The sequence below is a fragment of the Neodiprion virginianus genome, chromosome 7, assembly GCF_021901495.1.
Source record: "Neodiprion virginianus isolate iyNeoVirg1 chromosome 7, iyNeoVirg1.1, whole genome shotgun sequence".
NCBI lineage: Eukaryota > Metazoa > Arthropoda > Insecta > Hymenoptera > Diprionidae > Neodiprion > Neodiprion virginianus.
Genome location: NC_060883.1, coordinates 18,733,814 through 18,759,072, shown reverse-complemented (window position 1 = coordinate 18,759,072; position 25,259 = coordinate 18,733,814). Strand labels below are relative to the sequence as shown.

The following is a 25,259-nucleotide window of genomic DNA, read 5'->3' as shown; positions in this document are numbered from 1 at the left end:
TAATATTAGACGCATTATCGATGCTGTAAGTCATAATGCTAATAGGACTCCGTGGTCAGGGTAAGGCTATGTTGAAAAGAAAGGGAAAAAAACTTAGATCGGTAATCGTATAGTTATACTCTAACAATCTGACAGTGAATGCCAATGAATTATTCTATTCATTACTGAGGAATACCAGTTTTTCCGGATACGCTGCCTGACGCGTAGATCACACGTGCCCAGCAGCGATTGGTATAAAAAATTGTGTGGGAAATTAGATTTGCCTCTTTGTCCGTAAGACTGTGTCGTGTTTAGCAAAGTATAAGAAACGCTCGTTCCACTCGCATACAGTCAGACGGAAATATCTTAAATGTATGCCGTCTTGCACGCTCGGGAATAGCGGATTCAAGTGACAGGGTGCCGTATCCCCGGTAGCATGTAGTACATTAATAGTGAGCTTCGTTCTTCGGAACTCAGTCTGTGGTGCGAGGTGCTGGAAGTACGGAAGTACGAACACTATGACGAAACATTTGATATCAGTCGCGTCGGTGCTGGTCGTGGCTGTTTTACATCATGTATGGGCATCAAGGATCCTGGCCATATGTCCATCGAGTTCGATCAGCCATCAAATCGTGTTTCGTGGGCTGACAATGGCTCTGAGGGAGCGAGGCCACGAGCTTGTCGTCGTAACGACGGACCCAGTCGACGACCCGGCCTTGAAAAACTACACCGAGATAAGCATCAACTTTCTATACAAGGACTTTATTCAACATGTGGATTGGGTTACTAACCGGGAACACGAAACCTGGTTCGACGTAGTTGCCAATTGGACTCCCGCGTTCAAGTCGCAGGCTGATCGCATCCTCAACCTACCAGAACTCAGGAACCTCTACGCACCGGATAGTGGGGAAAAGTTTGACCTACTAATTATCGAGGCGTTTTATTGGCCTGTATTTTTACCACTCGGTAAACGATTTGACGTTCCAGTTATAGGCAAGTTATTTTTTATTGCGAACAGAAATTATTCAAGCACTTCGCAATTGATGATTTGATAGAGGGATTAACTTGAGAGAGGTGACAATTTCAGGCTGAAAATGTTTTGCAATAAAAAATGTTAGCACGAAATGTTCCCTATGGTGAACGTCATAAATCAGTTGAACCTTATGCACGACATCTCTGGTTGTACAATATCTTGTAACTGATGTTACTGATGTACCTGCAACGTTTCAACAATTTTTGTCTATCATGTACGGTAATTACGGTAATTAAATTGCATTTTAAGACAGTCTTTAACACGTTGTTAAGGTCTAACGTCTCTGGGGTTGACTACCAATATTCATTACGCAATTGGTAATCCAGTACTGTCCTCTCATCCGTCACACTGGGACGCTGGGAAGGCTGTGCTGGGAGAGTTGACGCTGTGGCAAAGACTAAAGAATTTCGTGAGGATATGGAGATATCTGTACCATTACCAAAGCGCTATCATTTCGACGCAACAGGAGGTAGCATGGAAATATTTTGGAAATGATGTACCTGATCTCCGAGATCTTGAAAAAAACATCAGCTTGATTTTCGTTAATCAGCAAGCGCCCATTTCATACCTCAGACCTAATACTCCCAGGATTATTGAAATTGGTGGATTCCACGTCTCGAAGCAGGTGAAACCTCTCTCGAAGGTATGAATAACAAGACATTCACAGTTTTAGAAAACTTTAGTAGGTGCTTGATGCATAGAAAGAAAATGTACTACAATCTTGATTTATTTTTTGACGTAGGATCTTCAGAGGACCTTAGACAAAGCCACGCAAGGTTTCATATACATGAGCCTTGGATCAAATGTCAAAAGTTCCATGTTGAGTAATGAAATACGAGATGAATTCATCGCAACATTTTCAAAATTGCCCTACACCGTTATCTGGAAATACGAGGATGAGTTTCTTCCCGGCCTGCCAGAGAACGTGATAATCATGAAGTGGACCCCGCAGCAGTCTATTTTAGGTGACGACGACAAGGTTTTGCTCAATATTCGATTTCATTGAAAACATTTTTTACATTTTTTCGACGTTTGAACGTGTCGTATATCGCCACTATTCCTGATTCAACCCCACTTCGAATCTAATCCCTCATTTGAATTGCTATTTTTTTTTTTTGTTAGCATAATGATTAAACGATCTTACAAACAACTTCCTACGTAATGACACCGTTATTTTTTATGCTTGTGAGACGGAACTCAAATGAGTCCCAGTGAACTCCATTTTCATTACGAAGCGCAATCCCATTGCATTAAAAAAAAACGTATCACTGTAATTATTATACTATACGATCCATACCATCGTAAAAATTAGTTCAACACCTGGTTACATTTCCTGTTTAGCGCATCCGAATATAAAAGCTTTCATATACCAAGGAGGTCTACAAAGTACAGAGGAAGCGATTTCTCACATCGTTCCCGTTATCGGGTTACCAGTATTTGCTGACCAGGACATGATGGTGGAGAAAATGGTGTCTTTAGGAGTTGGGAAAAAGTTGGAAATCCTTACTCTGAACAGGGCAGATTTACTCGAAGCGATACACTCAGTTGTACAGGACAGCAGGTATGTATGACACATTCTCGGATAGAAATTACAAATTCGTCAAGTTGCCAAATAGTTGCATCAATTCTGATAACGCTCATCATTTTCAGCTACAAGCAACGTATGCTGAATTTGCGTGACTTGCTGAAAGATAAGCCGTACGATTCGTTGGAGAACGCGATTTGGTGGACGGAACACGTGATACGTCACAAGGGTGCCCCTTATCTGCACTCTACGACAGCCGACGATCCCTGGTATCAGCGGCAAGACATGGACTTGATTTTCATTATTTCAACTGTGATTTTGATAGCTTTCAGTATAACATTAGTTGTATTACATAAGTTGATGGTTCGCAGTATTCGTGTGCTTAAACATCGGTTGCCCGACCGCAAAAAGCACAAAGCATATTGACTCGTTCCATGTAAATGTCACAACAGATGTATTACAACGGTGATAATGTGTATGCGAAATGGATGATTGAATATAATTGATCCATCATTTTTGCAAATTTTTTATGACCTTTGATACCTGAACTGTGCTATTCTATGCAACATACTTGAAGAATTTAATTTGCCTGACAAATAATCATATTTCACACAAAAATGCGTGTATGTGAACTTGGCTCAGCAATTTGAAAAATCAAAGCTTTTGAAAGTTTTGCGAGACGTGCGTGCGTTTGCGCGTTAAGTCTCGAATTCACAACTTGAACGGTTTTTCTGGAATTGATTACAATTTTTCAGAATTACAAATTGTATTTAACCCTCATGTTACCAAAATAATCTCACAATCTGACTCTGCGTACCAACGAAGCGTGGAATTGATAATGTAGAATACCGAGGAACCACAGTTCCACAGCATTCGATGTCTCACGCGCGAATCACACCCGTGCCTATCAGCAATGAGTCTAAAGAAATGTAACAAGAGGCGATTTCTTACGTTGTTCCTTTGATCAGCTTAGCGGTTTTTTCATAATCAGGATACAATAATCGATAAAATGGTGTCCTTAGGCGTTGGAAAAAGTTGAAAATTCTCACTTTTAACAACGACGATTTACTTCACGCGTTATACTCCGTTGTCCATGATGGCAGGTATGTATGACATACATTTTAGGCTATTGAAAATTGGTCATTTATGAGGTAACCAAATAATCGTGTGTATATTGATTACACTATATTTCCAACTATGAACAATGAATGATGAAGTTACGGGATTTGCTAAGAGACAAGCGGTACGATTTGTTGGAGAACGCGGTTTCGTCGACGGAACACGTGATACCGCCGATGATCCTTGGTATCAGCGACAAGACATGGACTTGATTTTCTCCATTTCTGCTGAATTTTTTACGACTTTGTATATAATACTAGCTGTATTATATAACTTTTTAGTCCACAATATGCGATTACTCAAGTGTTCACAGGTGTTGGTCAGCAGAAAGCAAAAAGCGTATTGATTTACACAGCGGAGATGTAACAATAAGGAATTCGTTGGGAGTAATATTTTGTGGCAGTATTACTTAACGCATCAATGTCCCTGAATGTCAGTGATCAGTAGGATGCGATTTCGATTTTATTACCAAATAACGACAGCAGCCTAAGCAGTAAGCGATGAACAGCATCATTTTGTTATCTTGAACAAATCATGTTTCTCACGAAATCACTAATCATGATTCTCGACCGACCTTTCCAAAAATGTTTCACTATTTTTCTAAAGCAAGATTTTTTTGTTCATTTTTGTAGTACCGGAATTTACGTGAGAACTCGTGTGGATGTACATACTTGTCGAAAGCATGAAACAACATTTACGCATCACACAGTAATGCATGTTTTCTCAGTTGTTTGGACTCGGATGAAGTTTATGTTACGTCCGCGAATAACCCGTATTACGTACTGTGCCAAAAATTTCCTTCGACTCCATCGTCTTCACTGTTGGACTGCACGCTTGCTACTTGCACAGCTGGCGAAGAATATTTGGATTGCAAAGGTGACGTCTTGATATGCTCGGCCACAAAAGTGTCGTATATAAAGCGCGACGGTTAGTATTCCACATATAAACTGCGGTGTACGAGAGGATATCGTTTTTTTCAATCGGCCTGTCGTTCTGATGCACCTTGTAACCGGGACTAGGAACTTCCGAAGCAATAGCTGCAATAACGGGCTTCGTGATTCGAATCGAACTAGTACATTGCCGGGCCGATAATACTGCGAGTGGACTGAGATGTCGCGGCATTTTATAACGGCTACTCTGATTGCGATCGTGGGTGTTTTACATCCGGGATGCGCCGCAAGGATACTCGGCATATTTCCGTTTCCTTCGTTCAGTCATCAAATTGCATTTCGAGGATTGACGCTGGCGTTGAGGGAGCGAGGTCACGAGCTCGTTGTAGTCACTCCTAACCCGATCAACGACCCAACCCTGAAGAACTACACGGAGATAGATGTGAGCTTCGTGTATGAACACCTCAGATTGGATTGGATATCTGTTGTAAAAAAGTACACGTGGTGGGACTTTGTCATGAAATCAACACCGAAATTTTTGATGATAACTGAAGGCATCCTCAGCCATCCAGAACTGCAGAAATTGTACGAACCGGAAAGTGGAGAAACGTTTGATTTGTTACTATTTGAGACAATTCGATGGCCTGCTCTTCTGCTTCTTGCTAAGCGATTCGAAATTCCAGTCATAGGCAAGTTATTTTCGGATTAGCACGTTAACAAATTTTTTCGGCGTTTATATTTTCCCAAATTCTCGATGATTGTTTATGGATGATAATGTCTCAACCATGCATGTTCAATCATTGCCACTGCATTCTATTTCATCCGAATGATTTTTGTACACTCTTGAAAAATACAATCGAATTGTTCATCTTTTAATTATAAAACTGAGTTACCGGAGGTGACTCCTGTAACTGTCAAAAGTAACTATGGCACTACAGTATAGATTACCATAATATTATTTCCGCAAGGTGGCAGATGCGTATAGTAGGTGTATCTATATATACCAGTCCACTAAACTTGTAATTTGTTTAACAATAACTTCATTTTTATACACGATACAGTAGCCTGAGCTACACATTCAGTATAAAATGACCGTTGCAGTTGGGTAAGTGTAGCCAGAAAAAAGAAAGTCTTATGTTTCTTTATAACGCCCAATTTCACTACATATGTGATACACCATCATTGTCAATCGACAGACAATGAAAAACGTATTTTCAATTACCGGTTGCATGCTCCAACGACTATATCAACCTCACTCTTTGAAAACACTCCACATATGGTTACTGGAATTAAAAGTATTGTTTCTCATACTTTGATAATGCTACAATTGACCCACCAAGAATGACTTATCATATTAAAAAATACATACAGGTTCCATATACAATAGAATTCATGCTAATCTCGAGTTACATTATCAAGTTATTATTGGCATCATAATTGAACCGTAAGGTAATGAACCATAAGATAATTTTTTCCTGCGAGTGTACTTTCTACAATACAAGAATAATTGTCCACGGGCTCTAATAATTTCAATTGACAAACTGTATCTTACCATCCATGAAGGAATTACGTCACTGAGTCCGACTAACCAAGTGCACTATCAGTTTGGCAATCCTATAATGCCTTCTCAGCCGCCATATTCGAACGGCAGAGGAATAGGCTTGGAAAAGTTGACATTTTGGCAAAGACTATGCAACTTTGTACAGACGTGGAGATTTCTGTTTCACTACAGAACAACGTACATGCAGATGCAGCAGGAAATTGCGAGAAAATATTTTGGAAACGATATTCCGGATCTTTGTGACTTGGAAAAAAATGTCAGTTTGGTTTTCGCCAACCAACAGGCACCAATTTCATACGTCCGTCCGAATGTTCCCAAGATAATCGATATTGGTGGATTGCACATTTCGGATCGGCTCGAGCCTCTATCAAAGGTATTGTGGCCGAAATATTTCCGTCGTTGGGCATTTTCCGTTGATTAGTATTTGGCGAAGCATAGTCACGCAATCTTGGCTCATTTTGTACGCAGGACCTTCGGATGATTTTGGACGAAGCAACCCAAGGCTTCGTATACATGAGCCTTGGAACAAACACCAAAAGTGCTTCGTTAAGTAACGAAATGCGGGGCGAATTTATTGCTGCGTTTTCGGAAATGCCCTACACCGTTATTTGGAAATATGAAGACGACCTTCTTCCGGGTCAGCCGGACAACGTCCATACCATGAAATGGATTCCACAACAGTCAGTCCTGGGTAATTGTGCATTATTTAACATTTCTTTCTTAGGATACCAGTGTCAGTTAACTTTGAAAAATATTCCGAGGAACAAAAAATGATGATGACAAACTGAATCTTACGCCCCACGTAACAGGACATATGTACCACTCAAGAGAACTCCGTTTCTAAATAATAGCTTGCGGTTTTAGAAATTCATTTCTGGTCAGTCAGTCAGATGCAACCATGAAGTATCATTATTCTGCAAAATTCGTAACTGACCCTTAGTCATAATAATACAGCTTGATCGTTAGTTGGATTTTGTATAATGTCGGGGTGTGTAAGCGAAGAAGAAAAAAGACATTCAACCGGACAGGTTTCGCTTTCATCGAGTTATTACGACGAGACGAAATATACTTTTTGTCACTAATCGGAACTGACTCACAGTGATCCCCTTAATCTTCATTACTTTCTGTAAATGCAGTGCACGAGAGAAGACAAAGGGTGCAAGTGCTACTGGAATACCTCATTTCAATGAGACGACGCAACTTCACGATATCTGAAACATTCGTATAATATCCGAACACGATGTCTTTTCAGCGCATCCCAACATCAAAGTTTTCATATACCAAGGAGGACTTCAGAGTACAGAGGAGGCGATTTTTCATGCTGTTCCTGTGATCGGATTACCAGTTCTCGGTGATCAAATACCAAATATCGACAAGATTGTCTCTCTTGGAGTCGGTAAGAAGCTGGACATCTCCAGCGTCGACCGATTCGACCTAGTGGAAGCGATACAATCCATCGTGCGCGATGACAGGTACGTGAAACAAAGCACACTTTGCATCCAAACTCGAAATTCGCAATCGAACTGTGACTTTAATTATACCGATTGTTTCCAGCTACAAGCGAAGCATGCGGAAATTGCGGGACTTGGTGAAAGACAAGCCGTACGATTCGTTGGAAAACGCGGTTTGGTGGACGGAACACGTGATACGTCACAAAGGTGCTCCTCATCTCCATTCGACGACAGCCGACGATCCTTGGTATCAGCGACAAGACATGGACTTGATTTTTTTGATCACTACTATTATATGGACAGCTCTTAGTATAGCACTAGGAGTCTCATACGAACTGTTAGCTTACGGCATTCATTCCCTCAATCGTCAGCACTTGATTAGGAAAAAGGAAAAAGTGTATTAAGTCATTGTAAATTGCATTTTTTTTTTTTTTTTATAGCCATCAATTCGAACACATGTCATTCAATTTTTGTCACGAAATAGAGGTTTCCTTGTAGAACGTTGAACGATTTTCCTCTGTTTTACCGAAATTAAAAGTGTTTCTCCGTGAGTGCTCATCATCGTCAACGATTCTTTCATCTTCCATAATTACGAAACTTTTGCCCCACAAAGTAATTCAACACGGCAGTCACGCGGATTTTCCAAGCTGCCGGCGAAAACTCAACGAAAACTGAAATGTCAGTGATGCTTTGTTTCGAAATTGTTCGAAGTCAGGTAGAGATCGGTTTAATAGCACTCTACGAAGGCTTATTTTATTAATAAAATTATCTTCTACATCACCACTGAAACTGATTTGCTATACCTTTCAGTAATGCATTCAGTTATGTTGTAAAATTAAGCGAGAATATTGAACACTTCATGATGAGGTACAAATTTAAAAAAAAAAATCAATCATAACCGAGTCTACAAGATAATTCGTTTTGAATAACAATAATGCTAAGAAGCTGTTAGTGAATTGTTTGAACAAAAATTTGTTTAATAAATCTTCAGTGAAATTCATTCTATTTCATATATATCTCTATCTCGTCGTGAAATGCTCAATTTTTATCTGGTGTTCAATATTAACACCGAGACTCACTTTTGGTTGGGAATATACGTCCAATAAGACCCTGAGCGCTAATCTTACAACCAATAGTTCTTGTATCTGCGTTTTTTTTTTCCAAGCTATCACATATCCCTCAGTCCAGTGTTTTCTCTTTGACATCTCTGCCCTAATACGCACCAAAATTATAATGTCGCATCATCAGCGCTGATAAAATTACATTTAATATACTGGCATAATTTATTTACGCAATTTGATCAAATTATCGTTTACTCCGACGATTTGCTCTTCGCCTCGTTCAAGTTTAACCGATGGCCTCTGCCAGGTTGTGAGGAGTAATCGAATCGGGTCTGCGAGCATGTAAAAAAACAAAACTTTGCAAGTGTCCAACATAAATAAAGACAAAATAATTAGATCGTATTCTCTACTTGTCATAAGAAACAATAATTTCGGTTATTACAATAAAATCAATTTTATTGATTTCGCAATATATAGATATACCTTACGATGGACGACGTCATATTATTGCAGTTTCAAACCTACTGTATTTTCATTGATTTTTATTTAATTGAAAGAAGAATAAATTTGATGCAATTATTTTTGATTTCTCTACTCAATACGCGTATAATATTTTCTTATTGCGAAGACCCCGTTGATCATTTTATCCGCGATAACTTGAATAATTGAAATTAGTATTACAGTGATTTTGCGCTTATAAAGAGCCGAGACGATTGATCGATGTCCTCAGAATAGATGTTCAAACTTGTTTGGAACGGATGAACTTCATTACAATTGTGTACGAGATAGCTCATCCGATGCACCCAAACAAGCACGTTCGTTTAATTCGGTAAGATTTTATTGAAAATTCGAATGAAATTTCACACAACTGAAAAAATTTTACCACCGGCTATAAAACCATACAGGTATGAATATTTGTATGCCTGGATCGTGATCTATTCGAGTACCGACGTTTCAATATCTGATACCATCAACAAAAGTAAATCAGTCGCTTCAATGATATGTGAAATTCAAGACCATACATGTAGCATACCGAATGGTATTTTAATGGTTTAACAAATTCTACCGCTTAAGATTAGTTTCAATCCAGAACAACGAGGTCTTTTAATAATGCAGTAAATGGTAATTTAGCTGGACGAAATTGGCACATACGCAACTAATGGCAGTTGATAAAGCATTTCATCAGACAGATAAATCCGCAACTGTATAACACTCCGCACATCATCGCCATGTCCCAATGGTTTTGGTATTTTCAACACTCGGTGCCGATCATCTTGTTCCGATCAATCGACGAAATAGCTATGTTTATTTTTCTTGAAATGAATTGCACTGAGAATGGGCGATGTCATCGAACTGTTTTGACCTCTGTTTCTCTCGATCATCATACATTCACCGTGTTGCAACTTTTTACACACAGATATGAATATACAATACAACCGTAGGTGTTATAATAATGTATAAATATTCTATCGAGTCTCAAAGCTACTCGGTAATGGTATGAAATTACTGATTGACATACTTGAAGATTTCTTTCCGAATAAAATCTGCATGATCACATAGTCTTCTTCCTTTCATACCTTCTTCTTCTTCATTACTACCAAACCAACGAGTAAAATTGCAACTCCGACATGTTGCGCGAGAGAGTATCCATTGATTTAATTAAAAATGCAAGGAGAGCCGCTTTTGTCGATTGTATGGTCGAACTGGGATTCTACGTCTTGAATGGTAAGATACGCAGTGAGCATCCCGCAAAATATACTTATGCCAGCAGTACCGATTGCTCTGTTATTGACCTACTATGGTTATCAATGAAAATGCATTCGAACTAATTACAGATCTAATAGTTCTCCTCGATTCCGTAGACTCGAATCGTTTTCTTACAGCTCTGGCAATCCAAGGCTCGAATGGTATGCATATCGACTCTGCCGATTCCCAGAATGAAACCATTAAACGAAGAGACAAACTATGCCATAAATATTTTGACTCAATGACTTTCTCGTTGCAAGTCGCACTAATCGACGGGACCGTGATTGATACGAATAATAACCTAGACTGTGATATCACCGAAGCCACGACTAAGCTGGGAATGATTTAACGCTTCGGCAAAGTTGCGAGAAGACCATGAGTGAACGAGGAATGCTGCGAATTGAAGAAACTTATGAACTCGAAGCTGGGTGTCTGCGAAAAGGAATCTTTCTTAGGTGAGGCAACTGAGATTATTTCATGAAAATCGATTATTTGTTCATATCTGTACCCGAGATTGAATATAAAATGGAGTTATCGTCGTCTGAATCGTGCCAGTGATGTGTTGGCTTGGAGGATAGTTGAAATAAGTGACACACACACACGAAAAAGTAATTTTTTCTAGATAGCGATGGTTTTCATGACTTCGGTAGATCCTATTACTCATAAATCATGAAAACCTGATGAAACAATCCGCTACGTAGCAGTATTTCGAAGATATATTCATTTTTCGTTAAAATCGACCGGTACTTTTTGTTAAGCATAAGCTACGTTGATACCGACAAAAGATTTTTTGAATCCTTGTTAACTCGATCCTAATGATTGCTTCATCGATCTATGTGATAAGATGTTTGGAACGAAATTGAACAAATACAGTTGCTATATCACAGCCGATTATTAAATTTACCGCAATGCACTCCGAGTTACTCTGTGAGAATGGAGCCTGGTATTTCCCGCATTGCTGTTAAAATCTATAGTCATGTTCTAAATTGGCTTATCAAAGTTCTGGGAATGAACAAAGATAGATAACCTGCCCCGAAAAACAATGACCTTCCACTTCCTTTGTTGCCAAGATCGCTAAATACAATAGGGCCTTACAGATTAGGAGAAATATTTTTGATCCTATTCGCGAGATAGCGCTGTGAAATAACCTAGGCTCCGGTATACTCTTAGATATCATGAAAATTCACGACACACCTGAAGTCCCTGATCTAAAACCTGTGTGTAACAACAAAGAATTCGTTCGGAGTAATAATTTATGGCAGTATTACTTAACGCATCAATGTCCCTCAATGTCAGTGATCAGTAGGATGCGATTTCGATTTTATTACCAAATAACGACAGCAGCCTAAGCAGTAAGCGATGAACAGCATCATTTTGTTATCTTGAACAAATCATGTTTCTCACGAAATCACTAATCATGATTCTCGACCGACCTTTCCAAAAATGTTTCACTATTTTTCTAAAGCAAGATTTTTTTGTTCATTTTTGTAGTACCGGAATTTACGTGAGAACTCGTGTGGATGTACATACTTGTCGAAAGCATGAAACAACATTTACGCATCACACAGTAATGCATGTTTTCTCAGTTGTTTGGACTCGGATGAAGTTTATGTTACGTCCGCGAATAACCCGTATTACGTACTGTGCCAAAAATTTCCTTCGACTCCATCGTCTTCACTGTTGGACTGCACGCTTGCTACTTGCACAGCTGGCGAAGAATATTTGGATTGCAAAGGTGACGTCTTGATATGCTCGGCCACAAAAGTGTCGTATATAAAGCGCGACGGTTAGTATTCCACATATAAACTGCGGTGTACGAGAGGATATCGTTTTTTTCAATCGGCCTGTCGTTCTGATGCACCTTGTAACCGGGACTAGGAACTTCCGAAGCAATAGCTGCAATAACGGGCTTCGTGATTCGAATCGAACTAGTACATTGCCGGGCCGATAATACTGCGAGTGGACTGAGATGTCGCGGCATTTTATAACGGCTACTCTGATTGCGATCGTGGGTGTTTTACATCCGGGATGCGCCGCAAGGATACTCGGCATATTTCCGTTTCCTTCGTTCAGTCATCAAATTGCATTTCGAGGATTGACGCTGGCGTTGAGGGAGCGAGGTCACGAGCTCGTTGTAGTCACTCCTAACCCGATCAACGACCCAACCCTGAAGAACTACACGGAGATAGATGTGAGCTTCATGTACGAACACTGGAGATTGGATTGGATATCTGTTGCAAAAAAGTACACGTACTATGACTTTATCATGCAATCAACACCGAAATTTTTGACGATAACTGAAGGCATCCTCAGCCATCCAGAATTGCAGAAATTGTACGAACCGGAAAGTCGAGAAACGTTTGATTTGTTACTATTTGAAGCACTTCGTTGGCCTGCTGTTCTGCTTTTCGCTAAGCGATACGAAATTCCAGTCATAGGTAAATGATATTCGTATTATCATACAAACAAATTTTGTCGGCATTCATACTTTTACAGATTCTCGATGATTGTTTATGAATGATAATATCTCAACCATATATCGTTCAATTATTGCCACTGCATTGTATTCCATCGTGATGATTTTTGTACAATTTTAAAAAATACAATCGAATTCTCCGCATTTTAACTGTAAAATTGAGTGATTGGTACGTCAACCCAGCGCTCTGAAAACACTATATATGTGGTTACTGGAATTGAATGGATAATTTCTCATACTATGATAAAGCTACAGTTGACCCAACGAGAATGGTTTATCTTATTATGGAATGCATACAAGTTCCGTAGTTAATAGAATTTATGGTAATCTCGAGTTATGTTCTCAAGTTATTTCTGTAATCATACTTCAATCGTAGGGTAATGAGCCATAAGCCAATTTTTTCCTGCGACTCTACTTTCTACAGTACAAGATTAATTGTCCACGGGCTCTAATAATTTCAATTGACAAACTGTATCTTACCATTCATGAAGGAATTACGTCAATGAGTCCGACTCCCCAAGTGCACTATCAGTTTGGCAATCCTATAATGCCTTCTCAGCCGCCATATTGGAACGGCAGAGGAATAGGCTTGGAAAAGTTGACATTTTGGCAAAGACTATGCAACTTTGTACAGACGTGGAGATTTCTGTTTCACTACAGAACAACGTACATGCAGACGCAGCAGGAAATTGCGAGAAAATATTTTGGAAACGATATTCCGGATCTTTGTGACTTGGAAAAAAATGTCAGTTTGGTTTTCGCCAACCAACAGGCACCAATTTCATACGTCCGTCCGAATGTTCCCAAGATAATCGATATTGGTGGATTGCACATTTCGGATCGGCTCGAGCCTCTATCAAAGGTATTGTGGCCGAAATATTTCCGTCGTTGGGCATTTTCCGTTGATTAGTATTTGGCGAAGCATAGTCACGCAATCTTGGCTCATTTTGTACGCAGGACCTTCGGATGATTTTGGACGAAGCAACCCAAGGCTTCGTATACATGAGCCTTGGAACAAACACCAAAAGTGCTTCGTTAAGTAACGAAATGCGGGGCGAATTTATTGCTGCGTTTTCGGAAATACCCTACACCGTTATTTGGAAATATGAAGACAACCTTCTTCCGGGTCAGCCGGACAACGTCCATACCATGAAATGGATTCCACAACAGTCAGTCCTGGGTAATTGTGCATTATTTAACATTTCTTTCTTAGGATACCAGTGTCAGTTAACTTTGAAAAATATTCCGAGGAACAAAAAATGATCCAATTTCCCGGTTATTCCTCGAACAAACTGAATCTCACGTCCCACGTAACAGGACATACATACCAGTGGTTTGTTTGAGTTGTTGTGGTTGTGGTTTGAGAAATTCATTTCTGGTCAGTACTAATTGTAAATTCATGCATGAATTATCATCATTCTCCAAAATTCGTAACTGATTGTTAGTCAGAATAATACAGCTTGATCGTTAGTTGGATTTTGTATAGTGTCGGGGTGTATAAAGCGAAGAAGAAAAAAGACATTCAACCGGACAGGTTTAGCTTTCATCGAGTTATTACGACGAGACGAAATATACTTTTTGTCACTAATCGGAACTGACTCACAGTGATCCCCTTAATCTTCATTGCTTTCTGGAAATGCAGTGCACGAGAGAAGACAAAGGGTGCAAGTTCTACTGGAATACCTCATTTCAATGAGACGACGCAACTTCACGTTATCTAAAACATTCGTTTAATATCCGAACACGATGTCTTTTCAGCGCATCCGAATATAAAAGTTTTCATATACCAAGGAGGACTTCAGAGCACAGAGGAGGCGATTTCTCATGCTGTTCCTGTGATCGGATTACCAGTTCTCGGTGATCAAACATCAAATATCGACAAGATTGTCTCTCTTGGAGTTGGTAAGAAGCTGGACATCTCCAGCGTCGACAGATTCGACCTAGTGGAAGCGATACAATCCATCGTGCGCGATGACAGGTGCGTGAAACAAAACACACTTTCCATCCAAAATCGAAATTCGCAATCGAACTGTGACTTTAATTATACTGATTGTTTTCAGCTACAAACTAAGCATGCTGAAATTGCGGGACTTGGTGAGAGACAAACCGTACGATTCGTTGGAAAACGCGGTTTGGTGGACGGAATACGTGATACGTCACAAAGGTGCTCCTCATCTTCATTCGACGACAGCCGACGATCCCTGGTATCAACGACAAGACATCGACTTGATTTTCATCATTTCTACCGCGATTTTGGCAGCTTGTACTATAGCACTACGAGTCTTATACAAGCTGTTAGCTTACAGCATTTATTTCCTCAAACATCAACACTTGATTAGGAAAAAGGAAAAAGTGTGTTAAGTCGTTACGAATTACATGTGAATTATACGTAAGTGATTTAGTGATTTTCGCAATTAAATTACATGTGTCTTTTTTATACGTTATTTCCTGCATTCATTTTCGGTAATAACATATGAAAGTATAAATTGTATAGTGGGTGCAATAGATTAAATAGCGAAATTTTTGTTCCGAGTCCGTAACCCTATCACGAATTTTGTTCTCCAATTATTTGAACAACGGTTGTCAAATTTAATCGTAAAACTATGTTTTATACTTTGAGAAAGTATACCTTTCATGGGTCTAACTGTTGAAATGCAATACCCATTTGACAATCATACAATGTTTTCCTAACCGTCACATTGGGACATGGAAATAAGAGAACTCGGAGAATTTTCACTGTGGCAAAGTTCGAACGAGGTTATACAGTTTTGGCACTATCTGTACTTGTATTGATCGAATCACATGCTAAAGCAACAGGAACTTGCGAGAAAACGTTTTGGAGATGACATTGCCGACCTTTGTGAGCTTGAGAAAAACGTCAAGTTTTTAAAAACGTTTAGTTTTTTATCAACCAACAAGCACGGATTGCATTCGCAAGGCCAAATGTTCCTAAGATGATAGAAATCGACGGATTTCATATTTCAAAGCAGATTGAGCCACTTTGGAAGTTGCGGTATTCGAAAACTTCAAATCGGTACGGTAATTTTCCTACATCATTATGAACCCCAGAACGATAACGGGGTTTGAAAAAAAAAACGCCCCACACGAATTGAAATTTCTCACCGCAAGAGAACAGCTTACGTTTTCGAAACGAAACACATCAATTCTTCACTACCTTTTTGGACCTGACGTAAAAAGTTTCTCGGGCCACGTGATTCTTCATTAAAAAACAAAGAAAATGAGACCCCATGGGACCCTTAACGATATGATGTACCCGAGAGATGAAATTTACAAAATGGAGCCGTTTTTTCACCCCCCGTTCTTGGGAATGGGTAAGGAATTAAAAAAAAAAAAAAAAAAAAAACCAACAAAAATAGCTTTACCGTTTTAGGGTTAAACGAGACAGAATTAAATATCAAATTTCTCTTTTTTTCTCGGGTGTAGGAACTTCAGAGGATTTTGGACAAAGCAACGCAAGGCTTCATATACGTGAGGGTTGGAAAACAAATGGATTACTAAGTAGGTATAATTCGCATAAAATTCTTTGAAAATCGTTGTAGATTTTTGCTACGGTATTATTCGTATTTCATATCCAAAATGTCAAAACGTGCGTAAAAAAATATCAGCATGAACACATCAAGGTTGTGAAACATTTATGCATCGCATGATTACGTCAGCGAATCATCCGAATAATATTTTACCAAGCTATACATACAGGCATGGCTTTATTTTGAGTCTTGAACTACCCTCTGGCTATTTGCACAGCTGGAGGACAGTATTTGGAGATTGGAAGTGTCGTTTGAGCACAAAACACAGTTGAAAACACAAAAACCGAAATGTACGACGCGGCGATACAGTGTTCGTCACCACTGGCTGTTCTCCCGATGCATTTTGTAACCTGAACCCGATCAACGATCCGACCCTCGAGAGTTTCACAGAGATATATATAAACTATCTGTACGAGCTTCTGGAAGAAAATTAGATTTGTTATTACTTGAGATGACTCGTGGACCTGCTTTGCTGCCTCTTGTCGAGCGATTTGGAATTCCAGTAATAGGTAAGGGATTCTCATAATGTATACGAGCAATGTTTATCTAAATTCGTGCTTAGTTTGGTACGATTCGTTGGAGAACGCGGTTCGGTGACGAAACACGTGATACGTCATAAAGGCGCTCCCGCATCTTCATTCGACGACAGCCGACGATCCCTGGTATCAGCGACAAAACATGGACTTGATATTCTTCATTACTACGGGGATTCTGGCAGTTTTCAGTACAACACTACTTGTGACGTACAAATTATTGATTCATGGTCTTCACGTATTTAACTATCAGCTATCAGCCAGGACAAAAACCAAAGCATCGTAATTCTCTTGGCACTATGTACTGCAGAATAGATAGATCATGAGATATAGTTTATTATTAATACAATCGCATAAGTATCATTATGAAATTAATTCCGAGCTGAATAGCCGTGAATTCTTCTCTAAGTATAAAAAAAAATCACTTCGGATCACGAATTATTCTTTATCGAAATACTAATAATTTTCACAAATGTCCCCCTTTTCGTCTATTCACGATACGAATAATATGTTCATAATTTCTAACGAATCACCGTGTACTCGGATACATATTCTAACACTATCTGCAAGTCACTACCATTTTCTAATAATGCAATAAAATAAACTGAGAATTTGGCATTGATTCAACACGTGGACATGATGTTGAGCCTCTCAAGTTCCCCTCGGTACTGATAAATGTTCAAGGAGGACGGATCGTACACGATTCACTAAAAGGCACGCACCTATATCTTTATCGGAAGCATTAAGCAATATTGTGACATAAAAACGTAACGTCTCTCTCACTCAGATTGTTAACCTTCCAGCATTGGTACGCATGCATACGTCTCACTCAAATACCAAAACGTATCAGCATCGAGTTAACCATCGACCAGATAAGGTCGTTATGAGTAGGAAATGATACGAGTACTGGCAACAGTGTAAATCGCGAAAATCTTCAGTACTTAGAGTTACCGCGTTACTTCGAACGGTCAAAAATATGTCGCGACACTCAATGTTCGTTGCACTTATCCTGGCCACGAGTGTTTTACATCAGGGATTCACCTCGAGAATTCTCGGTGTATTTCCCCTACCTTCGATCAGTCATCAAGTCGTATATCGTGGACTGACGTTGGCGCTGAGAGAGCGAGGTCACGAACTTGTCATCGTTACCACGGACCCGGTCAACGATCCAACCCTGACCAACTACACGGAGATAGATGTTAGCATTCTTTATGGAGAATTCAACAAGAATTTGGACTGGGTTGCTCATCGAGAGACCAACACGTGGCTCGAGTCGATACAGACACTGGCGCCGAAGTTTATACAGGTTACCGAAACCGTGCTGGGCCATCCAGAATTGAAAAAGCTTTACTCTACAAACAGAGGGGAAAAGTTCGACTTGTTATTGATTGAGATGCTTGTTTGGCCAGCGTTGTTCGCTCTTGGTGAGCGACTCGATGTTCCAGTCATCGGTAAGCGTAATGATTGTCTTTGAGAAACTGGAAGCTTGAAATACGCTTTTCCTTTTACCGACTAGACGCGATTATTTACGGATGAATGCAAACGACAGATAAATTGCATGAACAGAATAGTTCTTACTGCAAAATTCAAGCTGCGAGGTGCGAAGTTTCTTTGCGAACGTTTTATCAAGCTCGAATTAGTTCAAAACTATTTTCTGCGTTCTGTGAAGGTATGTCGTCGTTGGGTCTTAATGTTCAAATGCATTATGGAATTGGAAATCCCATAATGCCTTCTCATCCTTCGCATTGGGATGCCAAAATACAAGTGATTGGAAAGCTGACATTCTGGCAGAGATTGCAGAACTTTGTACAGTTGTGGACATATCTGTACTGGTACAGAACAGATTACCTCCAAGCGCAGCAGGCTACTGCACGGAAATACCTTGGAAAGGATATTTCCGATATTGGTGAATTGGAAAAGAACGTCAGTCTGGTTTTCGTCAATCAACAATCGTCGATTTCATTCGTCAGGCCGAACATTCCTCGAGTCATAGACATCGGTGGATTCCACATGTCAAAAGAGACGAAGCCTCTGTCGGAGGTAGCGTTATTGAAACATTAGAGCCATCGAGTGATTTCAGTAGATGATTAAACACGATTTCCTAAGTAAGAGCAATAGAAAATGGTCATTCGATTCATTTATTGTGGTTAGACTAATGAACGGTAAAACTAAATGCATTCGAAAGCTATAAATTTCCGTTTTGAAGCTAGAAATTTTTTTCCCTTCGTTATGTTGAAACTTAACTGCTCTACTTCGCCTCGCTTCAAATGAAGTTCTGTAGAAAACGATTGGCGAACGGTAACCACGTTTACAGGCGAACGAAATATCCGAAATACCAAAACTAAAACGCTGTAGTATCGTTAATATATTCTCTGTGCTTTCGTGGAACGGTTTTTTGATTCGACCTTTTGTTTTTGAGAAATTAAGAGGTAACACCACTGTAAAAAACAAGAAAAACGCTTTTTTAATAATTTTTTTTTTTTTTTTAGATGGAAGAACAGGAAATAAAATTGTAATATTTAAGGAAGTTATTAGGAGTATATTTAGGTACAATACAAAAAATTATCAACAAAATACACAACACAAAAAAAACAAATTGTTCATTTCTTAGGTTTTTACAATGGTGTTGCTTTTTAATGAAAACGTTCACGAAAGTCTGACAAAAAAAAAAAAAAAAAACAAAAAAAAACGCGATATCTGATGAAAAAAGTCGTTATTAGGCCTAATTTGAATTTATCACAAATCCGTTTCATAGGAGCTTAGAGGATATATTGACGAATCTATAAACTCGTGGTTTTTGTAATTCGGATATTCTGTTCGCCTACAAACGTAGGTAGCGTTTTGCCAATCTTTTTCTGCAGAGTTCTACTTAAACCGACATGCAGTAGTGAATTTTTAAGATTGTTTGAAAAACTTTCTTGTATTTTAAAGCAAAAATCCGCAACTGTCAAATGCGTTTCAGTTCAATCTGTTTCGCCATTAGTCTAGTCATAATAAAACATTAAATAAAATAATTATTTTCAACTACTCTTACTTGGGGAACCCCCTCAATCTATGAAACATATTCACTCGGTTATTCTCTGTTACTTTTTGGGCATAGGACCTTCAAAAGATTTTGGACAAAGCAACGGAGGGCTTCATATACATGAGCCTTGGAACAAACGTGAAAAGCATCATGTTGAGTAACGAAACACGTGGAGAGTTTATAGCCGCATTTTCACGACTGCCCTACATCGTTATTTGGAAATTTGAGGGTGATGTTCTTCCCGGACAGCCGGAGAACGTGATAATCATGAAGTGGGCCCCGCAGCAGTCTATTTTAGGTAATTGTAACTAGGTTTTAATCATTTTTTAACCTGGTAAAAAATTGTTGGTTACCCACTTCACTTTGCTTTGAATCTTCGTTGACACCTCGATGCACAGTGTGTGATATTGCCTGTATCTTCTTTCCTAACCCTCGGGGCATACACTTATTTTTTCAATCACGAATCACACTGTGGCTCACAGTCACGGTTTACCATTTCGAAACTACTCATCGGATCAAGTTGAAAAAATTCTCCGATATTCTTCAAACATTGTAGAATCAGTCCTCGACCGATAGACGCTGTATGTGCTCCAAGTGTAGGAATCGAGTTTCAATTAATGATATCTGGATTATTTATTTATTTATTAACACTGTTTTATCAGCGCACCCGAACATAAAGGCTTTCATATACCAAGGAGGACTTCAGAGTACAGAAGAAGCGATTTCTCACGCTGTTCCCGTGATTGGTTTACCAGTATTAGCCGATCAGGATACACTTGTAAATAAAATGGTGTCTCTTGGTGTTGGTCGAAATTTGAATATTTTGAGCGTTAATAGGGAGAATCTACTGGAAGCAATTCGCTCCGTTGTGCTAGATAACGGGTAGGCATATGTTTCATAGTCGTAAAAATTCGTTACGTAACTGCAGTGTGGCAGTGGGATGGATTTCAGTTACATTGATCTGTTTTAGCTACAAGCAACGGATGATAAACTTGCGGGATCTGATAAGAGACAAGCCGTACGATTCTTTGGAGAACGCGGTTTGGTGGACGGAACACGTGATACGTCACAAGGGCGCTCCGCATCTCCATTCGACGATAGCCGACGCTCCATGGTATCAGCGGCAAGACATGGACTTAATTTTCATTATTTCATCGGCGACTTTCATAGCTTTGATTATAACACTAGGTGTTTCGTACAAGTTCTTGGTTTACAGTATTCATTTGCTCAATCACGATCGGCAGTTTATTAGCAAGCAGAAAAAAGTACGATAATTAAATCTGTGCATATTGTCACCTGTATGTTTTATGTAAATAAACAATGCTTCGGTGAATTTTTATTACGAAACTATGTAGGCGACCCTTTGCAATATGACACTGAAAATATCTGTTAGTACTCCGATAAAAATTCAGCGAAATTAAAGTGCATCGTCGAATTGTTGTTCAATCGAACTATAAGCAAATAATTTCGGCGTTGATGTGTGCTTCGTTCTAATGATACTTTGCCTCGAATCAAAACGAGACTGTGTTAGACAAGATTGATTTGATGCTGGTGTGCCTGACATAGCAAAGTATTCAATTCGGAAATGATGCTGGGAGGAATTAGGACTTATTCAAGTTCATGATTTCTTGTGTTGGCATAACGCTGAGCACTCAGTGACATCTGGTAACCTGCCGTTTCAAATTTGGTATTTTCATCACGCAATGGAAACGTGACATTTTTCGATAGATAAGCGTCGAATTATCCAAATTTTTCGACACCGATTATACAAAATGTATGATTTGCATTACTGGTATTGTATGAACTGTATACGTGTGCACATCAAGTTTGAAGCAGCTTCACAAACGTTGAAACTTTGTGTCAAATGCAACCAATACAGTAAAATGGAATGCGAACACTTGCAAAAGAGATAGCATACGACTTGTAGCTTGTAGGTGAAATATACGACTGAGATTATTCATAATTATTTTCGATTTATAAATTGCATATTCATTATTTATCAGTCGTATGGACCATCAGTGTCTCACACGTATGCACGATACGAGTAGATCCATTAACGATGTTTACGAATTTTTTTTTTAATATCGAATATTTCACGAACGTTTCTGAACACGTATTTATCATCATTGATACGGAGTAACATTTGGACCAATCGTAATCACACTCTAAACGATCAGCTTGCCCTCGAGATATCTGAACGCAAATGCGATAACCTAACCTAATCTGTGAAGTAAAATAGTTATTTGTGTGGCAAGGGCTCACAAATAAGTACTTATTGATCAATGCGAAGTGGCGTACGCGCCGCAAATAACGAATTGCTTTCAGAGTTACGTTCGCAGTCCAAGACAGTAGTTGGAAAATCACGGTGTGATTATTTCGGGCGGACGATAATGTCGCGGTATTTAATATCGGTTACACTGATCCTGGCGATCGGTGATCTGCATCAAGTATACGCAGCGAGAATTCTCGGCATATTTCCGATGCCCTCGTTGAGTCATCAGGTCGTATTTAGGGGATTGACTTTGGCGCTAAGGGAGCGAGGTCACGAACTCGTTGTAGTCACTCCGAACCCGATCAATGATCCGACCCTGAAGAACTACACGGAGGTGGATGTGAGCTTTCTGTATGATATCTTCAATAAAGAGACGGATTGGATCGCTGGTCGGAATGAAGACACGTGGCTTGGGGTCCTAAGGAGAATAACACCAATCTTCATGACGATGACCGAAGGCGCTCTTGGCCATTCGGAAGTACGAAAGCTTTATGCGCCGAACAGTGGGGAAAAGTTTGACTTGATGTTAATTGAGATGCTTTACTGGCCAGCCTATTTACCCCTAGCAAAACGATTCGACGTTCCAGTGGTGGGCAAGTGATGATTATAAAAATAATTTTTATCTAGACCTACTTTCAAAATTCTGTAGGAATATTTAGAAATCAGTATGGTTTGTCAGTTTATGATCAAATCATTTCAGATACGATGATTCTAGCTTGAATACGTCACGGACTCAAATTATAATGACTATGTTACAATTTGTCACGACATTTATTGTATTGCAATTTAATGTACCTGCAACAATGTGAAAACGCTTATTTACGACTTGCGATCATTTATAAATATAATCTCAAACAATCGATTATATTTCATGAAGGTATGGCGTCTCTGAGTCTCTCAGTTTACATGCAATACGGAATCGGGAATCCCATAATGGCTTCTCATCCATCAAATTGGGATTGCGGTGCGGCGGTTTTGGGAGACCTAACATTTTGGCAAAGGTTGAAAAACTTCGTACGAACGTGGCGATTTCTATACTGGTATAGAACAGATTACATGCAGAAACAGCAAGAGATTGCAAGGAAATACTTTGGAAATGATATTCCTGATATCGGTGACGTTGAAAAAAATATCAGCCTAGTTTTCGTGAATCAACAGACACCGATTACATTCGTGAGACCAAACATTCCCAATATTGTAGGTATCGGTGGGTTTCACGTGTCAAATCAGAGCGAGCCTTTATCGAAGGTATGGTTTTCGGAATGTTTGAATCATTAGAGGATCAAGCAAATTATCGGCACGTGTTTATAAACTTCTATTGTAACCGTATTCTTTTTTATTACAGGACCTTCAGAGGACCTTGGACGAAGCAACGCAAGGCTTCATATACATGAGCCTTGGATCGAACGTCAAGAGCGCAACGTTGAGTAAAGAAACGCGGGGCGAATTCATAGCCGCGTTTTCAAAACTCCCGTACATCGTTATTTGGAAATTTGAGAGTGACTTTCTCCCGGACAAACCGGACAATGTTTTTACCGTAAAGTGGGCACCGCAGCAATCTATTCTAGGTGATTTCACAATCCGTTTATTAACTAGAACATGAGCTGACTGATGGCCTAATTTCAATCTGCAGATACTGTAAATTTTTGGAAATGAATTTATTTTTTCATTTTGACCGCGATAAAAGACAGACGAAACATTTTTCGACACCACAAGTCCTCAGGAACTGCGATCACTTCGAGGATAGTCTATTTTTCGCTATAATTTGAAAGGCTTTTCTAGACAATTTTCCACCACAACTTCCGCCACCTAAACAACAACAGCCTTCCTGCCGAACGAGATGAAACACGTGAAAAATCGATAAAAGACTAAAAATTTACTCAACTTGTGATAGTACGAGGGTCGGATCACTTTTTCGAGAACACGCATCTCATTTTTATTTTAGCGCATCCGAATATAAAAGCTTTCATATACCAAGGAGGACTTCAGAGTACAGAGGAAGCAGTTTCTTACGCTGTTCCGGTGATTGGGCTACCAGTGTTTGCCGATCAGGACACACAAGTCGATAAAATGGTGTCCCTCGGTGTTGGAAAGCAGTTAGAAATTCTCACCGTAAACAGGGTGAATCTGGTGGAAACAATTGAATCCGTCGTAACCGACAGCAGGTATTTAAAATTTGTTTTACGGTCGTTAAAATTTATTAGACAACTGCAGAATCAGTCTTACGGATTTCAATTACGTTAATGATTTCCAGTTACAAGGAAAGAATGTTGAAATTACGAGATTTGATGGAAGACAAGCCGTACGATTCGTTGGAGAACGCGGTTTGGTGGACGGAACACGTGATACGTCACAAAGGCGCTCCGCATCTCCATTCGACGACAGCCGACGATCCCTGGTATCAGCAGCAAAACATGGACTTGATCTTTATCATTTCATCTGTGATTTCGATAGCTCTGATTACAGCACTAGTTGTACTGTACAAAGTATTGGTTCACAGTGTCCGTTTGCTAAGCCGCAATCATCTACCGGTTGACCAAAAAGACAAAGTATGTTAGATTACTTCTAAGATTTTGTTGCAGCAGGTAGTTGACGAAAGACATTTGTATAAAATAGATATTAAAACTGACGACCACGAAGTGAATCAAATACTCGAAAGGGTCTAACAGGGATCTCATGTCTATCCGATAATTGAACATACGCGTAATTCAAAGAGTTGCCAAATAAATGGTTTTGGAAATATCAACACACATTCGACACCGGCTTTATGGAAATACACAGTTTATTTGACCATTCCTGTACTGCAAGAAGTTGTGTTTTTATAAGCGTTGTATTTTCTGTTTTATTTTTGCAGCTGATAAAATATCACGTAGACCTGATCCCTTGATAGTGATAATAATGTTTCACAAGCACAGTGCCAAAGTGGTCTTGTGCAAATATTTTTACAACATTTCGAAAATATTTTCGTCAGGTGGTGCGAATGTTTCTGTCACTACAAAAAGTTGAAATGAGCTACAAGCTGCTTAGAACCCGATGAGTT

The 25,259-nt window shown here is 39.3% G+C and overlaps 3 protein-coding genes across 3 annotated transcripts; all 3 read left to right on the top strand.

Moving 5' to 3' along the window:
* Nucleotides 1–306: 306 nt before the first annotated feature.
* Nucleotides 307–7,962, top strand: LOC124309474 (uncharacterized). Its single transcript, XM_046773139.1, has 10 exons — nt 307–972; nt 1,285–1,655; nt 1,755–1,977; nt 2,354–2,573; nt 2,663–2,962; nt 4,871–5,235; nt 6,110–6,480; nt 6,576–6,798; nt 7,360–7,579; nt 7,662–7,962. Exons 1-10 carry the CDS (start codon nt 498–500, stop codon nt 7,960–7,962), a joined length of 3,069 nt encoding a protein of 1,022 aa, XP_046629095.1. The 5' UTR covers nt 307–497.
* A 4,122-nt stretch (nt 7,963–12,084) lies between these two features.
* On the top strand, nt 12,085–15,337 carry LOC124308447 (UDP-glycosyltransferase UGT5-like). The gene is made up of 5 exons (XM_046771171.1): nt 12,085–12,803; nt 13,333–13,703; nt 13,799–14,021; nt 14,600–14,819; nt 14,902–15,337. Exons 1-5 carry the CDS (start codon nt 12,335–12,337, stop codon nt 15,200–15,202), a joined length of 1,584 nt encoding a protein of 527 aa, XP_046627127.1. The 5' UTR covers nt 12,085–12,334; the 3' UTR covers nt 15,203–15,337.
* Nucleotides 15,338–16,961: 1,624 nt separating this feature from the next.
* LOC124309473 (uncharacterized) lies at nt 16,962–25,089 on the top strand. The gene is made up of 10 exons (XM_046773138.1): nt 16,962–18,373; nt 18,592–18,962; nt 20,023–20,245; nt 20,610–20,829; nt 20,918–21,212; nt 22,287–22,812; nt 23,097–23,467; nt 23,565–23,787; nt 24,165–24,384; nt 24,474–25,089. The coding sequence occupies exons 1-10, from the start codon at nt 17,899–17,901 to the stop codon at nt 24,775–24,777; spliced, it is 3,228 nt and encodes a 1,075-aa protein (XP_046629094.1). The 5' UTR covers nt 16,962–17,898; the 3' UTR covers nt 24,778–25,089.
* The last annotated feature ends 170 nt before the right edge of the window (nt 25,090–25,259 follow it).